The 6,000-nt window shown below is 35.7% G+C and overlaps 1 protein-coding gene across 2 annotated transcripts in view; it reads left to right on the forward strand.

Moving 5' to 3' along the window:
• The window catches only part of LOC149815075 (Class II aaRS and biotin synthetases superfamily protein), a 31,768-nt gene extending 26,609 nt beyond the window's left edge, over positions 1-5,159 (forward strand). For both annotated transcript variants that reach the window (XM_089990029.1, XM_089990030.1), the window contains 2 exons: positions 4,290-4,427; positions 4,626-5,159. In XM_089990029.1, coding sequence (XP_089846155.1) covers positions 4,290-4,427; positions 4,626-4,973 — 486 coding nt within the window. In that variant the 3' untranslated portion in view covers positions 4,974-5,159. The remainder of the gene's footprint in view (positions 1-4,289; positions 4,428-4,625) is intronic.
• The last annotated feature ends 841 nt before the right edge of the window (positions 5,160-6,000 follow it).

Below are 6,000 nucleotides of genomic sequence, written 5' to 3' on the forward strand. Positions count from 1 at the left end.
ATGGACCAAGTGTTTTCTCTAATGCATCCTATTTTATTTTCATAGCTTCAACCCATTTTTCATGGTTTTTTGCTTCAGAATAGGAGGAAGGTTTAACGTAGGATTGGATTAATGCAAGGGCTGCCCTATACGAGGGTGAAAAAGATTCGCAAGAGGCAAATTTTTTGGGAGGTCGAGAAATTCTAGAAGTCCTACGAGGGAGAACTTTAGAAAACCTTTCTAATGCACATGGTGGGTGTTGCTCTCCAACTCTTCGTCTTGAATATTGCTGACCAACATCCCTACTGGTTTGGTCTTCGCTATCATTTTAAAAAGTAATAGGACTTTGATCATTGTCAAAGTTATATTCAAAATCCTCTCCATTGAATTTTGAAGTTAAATCGATTAAAAAAGAATATTCAGTAATATCTTTCGATTTTTCACTTTCAAAAGAACTTTTTTTTTCTGGAAAAGACACATTTCTTGATACATATAATTTGCCATTTTGAAGATCATAGCACCTATAGCCTTTTTTATTTTCAACATATCCTAAAAAGGCACATGAAATTGCACGAGGAAAGAATTTATCATTTTTGTTTGTAAATACAAAACTTTTGCAACCAAAAACTCTTAATCTAGAGTAGTCTGGAGATAAATCATAAAGTTTTTCAATTGGAGATATATTTTTGAATGAAGATGACATTCTATTGATGAGATAGGTGGTAGTTAGAGCGACTTCAGCCCAAAAACCTTTTGGAACTTGACTTGCAATTAGCAAAGTCCGAGTGATTTCCGTAATGTGGCGATGCCTGCGTTCCGCAAGACCATTTTGTTGGGGGGTGTGTGGGCATGATCGTTGATGAGTAATGCCATATAAATTAAGATAGTTTTTAAATTCTCCAGACATAAATTCTCCCCCTGAATCGGTGCGAAAAATAGAAATATTACTTTGAAATTTGTTTGTGACCATTTTATAAAATATTTGAAAGTGAGCAAAAACTTTGGATTTATGTTTAAGAAAATAAATCCAAGTGTGTCTAGAAAAGTCATCAACAAAGATGACATAATACGCATAACCACCTTTAGAGATAACTGGTGCGGGTCCTCAAACGTCTGAATGCATTAACTCAAGACGTTTTGTAGAGACAAAGGTTCTAGTAGAAAAAGATTATCTTTTTATTTTACCAAGAATGCAATCTTTACAAGCAAAATTTTCAGATTTACAAATTTTTCCCAAACGTAGGAAGTCTTGGATTTTTGACATATGAGGATAGTCAAGTCTTTTGTGCCATAATTTTGTTTCTAATTTCTGAACATTTAAACAAAATACATTCTTTGGTAGTTCCAAAAAGTCCATGTAATATAGTCCTTCTTTATGGCCTTCCCCAATCAGCTTCCCTGACTGGCGATCCTGTATCCAGCAATCATCAGAAGAGAATGATATATTACATCCATAATTAGAAATTTGTGAAGCAGATAAAAGGTTCAAATTTAATTTTGGGACATGTCTAACTTCTGGAATACAAAAAGTTTTGGATTTTTGAAAACTTTCAAAACATCCTATTCTTTTTATTTCAAGAGATGTTTCATCTGCTGTAAAGACTTTTGATATACTTGAGTTATTTTTAAGACATTCGGATAAACATTTAGCATTTTGGGTCATATGAAATGAAGCACCATAATCTAAGAGCCAAGGGAAGTTACCTGGATCGGATACACATGCAACTGCCGCTCCAGTTGAGGCTTCAGTCGAAGAGGATACCCCTTTGAGAAGATGTTGAAGAATCTCCATTAGTTGAGCCATGGAAACAGGTGCATCTTGATCTTTTGGCTCGGTTTCAACAGATGCTACCCTCTTTTCATCTCTCCTTTTTAGCTTCGGACATTGAGGCTTATAGTGCCCCGGTTCATGACAGTGGTGACAAATAACTTTTCTTTTGTCAAACTCACCACTCAGTCTCACAAAATGAGGGGGTCTATAAGTGCGAGTATGATTCTCTGGCCTAGACACAGCTATAAATCGTCAACTTTTGGAGTACTCGTTGTAAGACGATTTTCCTCTATAGTTAGTTCTTTAATAGTATCCACAATAGTAGGGATTTTATCACGATGAAGTAGAGCTGATTTGGTGGATTCAAATTCCGGCCTTAATCCATTCACAAATTGGTAAAAGTGTTCCATATCAAGTTGTTTTTTACGAAACTCGATATCTTCGGTGCAATGCTATTTTGGCTCTAGAATAGCCAGCTTTTTCCAAAGTTCGGACAACTCATTGTAATATTCACGAATAGTTTTGTCATTTTAAGTTAATGGCCGAACTTTTTCTTGAAGATTGCACACATGGGCAATATCTTTAAGGGAATACATATTTTTGAGGTATTCCCATTCCTTATCGGCATGTTCAAATTTAGCGAGGCTAGAACATTTTTTAATGTCTATGCTATTAATAAGCCATGACATTATCTTTGCATGCCCCATCCTCCATTCTTTCCATTTTTTTTCATAAGAGGCTAGAGCCTTAGTCTTCTCCTCTTTCGTTAGAGGGACTTCCTTATCACCCTCTTTTTTGGTGGGAGATAGTTTAGGTTCCGAATCAGAACCATCCACTATTCTCCATAAGCCTTTTTATATGGTGCTTCATAATTGAAGCCCACATCACATAATTAGTATCATTCAACTTCATGGGTATGATGGTGACCTTATCATGTTCATCCATCATTTACAAGGGTGCGAAGAAGATAGTAAGGAGAAGAAGAAAAAAAGGAAAATAGAGAAAAAGGGAGAAAGGGAATACAATGTTGTTGCTCAAGTCCTTTTCTCCAAATGGATCCTCTTGTAGTCGTTAGAAGAGTGATAAAACACTCTTTTGGCAAGTGACGAAACACTCCTTTGCAAGTGACGAAACACTTTTTTTAAGAACAAGGTAATAACACACCTTTACACAAGAGGCACGGAAATTGAGGCAAAAGTTTTTCAAGATCTAAGAGTTTTGTGGCTCTGATACCATGTAATGAAATGGTAGGCTCCACGAATGCACTTGAATCTACTCGAAAGGAAGTATCTAAAAGATACTTTAGACAAGACCCATAAAAGGGTATAAATGGAAAAACATAAAAATAAATAACACTTTATTTATGAGAGCAAAATGCTTAAAAAGCATTTAGAGGAATGATTTACACAAGGGGATGCACCCCTATTTATACAAGAGTATTAAGGAGAGCTCATAAGGAGCTCTCCCTTTCTAGCTGAACTTCCAAGAGCTAGAATTCTAGCCGTTGGACTAGTTCCAACAGCTAGAAAGTTGGTCAAGTTCCAACTGAAACTTGACTAAACTAGATGTATAGAACTAGATACCAAAAACAAAAAGAAAAATTACAAAAAAATTAAAAAGTATAAATACAAAAGTATATAATAATAATATTATTATACATGTGCTGTTTACATTTTAACAGGCACCACACCTGCACCCATGCGGGTGCGACACTTGGACACGGCTTCCTTTGTGTCAGGTGAAGTCAACCACACTGAAGTCCATTTCTGTCCAAAAATAGATTCAGTTAACCCTAACCAAGTCCAGTTTTATCTATATTATATATAAATACATAAATGCACACGTGTGTGTGTGTGTGTGTATAATCCTTCCTGCACCCAAGTTTTTTTAAAGTGCCACATCGCGGCATCCGCATCTGCACTTATGTGACATAGCTGACACCATTGGGTAGCTTTATTTGCTCTGGATTGTTTATTTTTCTCTATGACCTCCATATGAATGACTCCTTGTCTACAAAATTGGGTGGACATCTTGTTTGTACGTTGCCTTCACTGGTTTTGGAGTCTCTGCAGGCCAGATTCCCACTTGTTAGGTTCATATTTGGCTGTGCTCTTTTCTCAAACTTCAGTGTTCTACTTATCCCTGCCTCCTGTCACACGTCCTGGTCCTCATTCAGCACCAACCAACTGCACTAATTTATAGAGGCCATGTCCCAGACTGTTGTTGCATTGGGCTGACAGTTATCCAAAACAGCTATATGGTTTACCATTTTATAATATACTGGTTTGAGGCCATACTATATTGAAAAACATAAGTTTGATGTGGTGTTAATGGTCTTGCATTCTTATATCATCCAATGCTTTTGTTAATAATGATCGGGATATGTGGTATTGTAAAATATCATCTTACCGCTGCAGAAGTGGGCATTATTGCAATGAAAATGGTAATTCTGTTTATGTAGAAGCCAGGAATATACATTTTTAGCTTGATGTTTTTGCTTGAAGATTATGCCTGTGTTCTAATTGATTTGTGCTGTCAGGTTGGTTCAATTGCTGCTGGAGGACGTTATGATAACCTTGTTGGGATGTTCAGTGGGAAGCCAGTCCCTGCTGTTGGTGTGAGCTTAGGGATAGAAAGGGTGTTCACCATAATGGAACAAATGGAAAAGGAGCAGAAGGTATATTTTCATTTTTAACGTATCTCATGGAACTTAAAATGCTCAAGAATGTCATGTTTACACGAACATGCATCTATCCCCCATGTTCTTGTCATCTGCTTGCCTTCGGCATATTTACATGAACATGCCTCTATCAACCATGTTCTTGTCATCTGCCTTTCTGATGCCATTGTTTCCTTTTCCCACCAATTTGTGCAGGAAATACGTGCAACACAAACCCAAGTTATGGTTGTTGTCTCGGGAGATAAGCTTGGTGGGCTGGATCAAGCTGCGGAGATTGTGAGTGAACTTTGGAATGCCAATCTGAAGGCAGAATTCGTGCTCACATCTGATAAGAATATTGGCAAGCAATTTGGGCTTGCAGATAAAGCTGGTTTTCCCTGGGTGCTGACTGTTGGCAAAAACGAGCTCAGGGAAGGTGTGGTCAAGTTGAAGGACATGCAGGCCATGAAAGAAGAGATTGTCCCAAGGGCAGAGATGGTCAAGGTACTAAGCAGCAGGTTGCTGACCTGCCAATGTACCTCCAGACGCAATGTAGTGGTGTAGTTAGATTTTGCAGTTTATGTCATTCATCGATTTTGTCTCTCATTGTTTTCCTATTTTACCACCTAGGAGAAAATCAATACCTGTATCAGTGGTTCTTCGTTTTGACATGAAGTCTGTACCCGGTCTTGATTGTTTGTTATAACTGAAGAGAATTAATCAATGCATTGTTATGAGCTATATTGTGAATCTGGGCCTTGTTTGCTTTCCGTGAGAGGCTGAAGTTCTGTCAATTCATTGTCGCCATAGCTAATTTTCAATGCCTAATTTTATTGGAAAAGACAAGCCAGGTAAACTAAGGACTTGATTGATAGCTTGTTCAGGATTGAACGAGACGAACAAACAATACGGACAGAACACTCATTCTGTAACAACGGTACCAAGTCAATCATTTGTTTCAGCTGTACTTCATGTTTCTAACGTTTGTTTTAGGTTTTCAGCATGAACACATGGGTAATGGGTCGGATGACTTTGTTTTGGATAGTAGGACTTGATCTGCTGCCTTGTTTTAACATGTTTATTATGGATTTTAGCTTTGAATATATATTTTGGATTGGATTTTAAAACTATTTTTTTTACAATTTGAGTAATTTGAGAAAAAATAAAAATTAATATTATATATATATATATATATAAATAATTTAATCAATGTCATGTCACATCTAATTATGAAAGTTTATCATAAAAATATCAAACCTTAAAATCAAATTAACTATAAAAAAATCAAATTATCAAATCCTATTAAATCATAAAACCTTAAAATACAATAAAATAAATTATAAATAAGCCAAAAATTAAATAAAAAGTCTTAATTCAAACCCTAACCAAATAAAATAAAAAAATTGCTAATCAAATACAAGAAAAGTCCTAATCAAATTAACTATAAAAAGCTTTAATTAAAAAAAATGATTCAAAGTCCTTATCATAAAAAAATCAAATAAAAAAACTCTAATCAAATCAAATAAAACCTTAATCAAATTAGCTATAAAAATTCCTAATTTCAAACTTTTGATTCAAAGCCCTAATAAAA

Source organism: Nuphar pumila, chromosome 15 (assembly GCF_984573655.1).
Source record: "Nuphar pumila chromosome 15, dmNupPumi1.hap1.1, whole genome shotgun sequence".
NCBI lineage: Eukaryota > Viridiplantae > Streptophyta > Magnoliopsida > Nymphaeales > Nymphaeaceae > Nuphar > Nuphar pumila.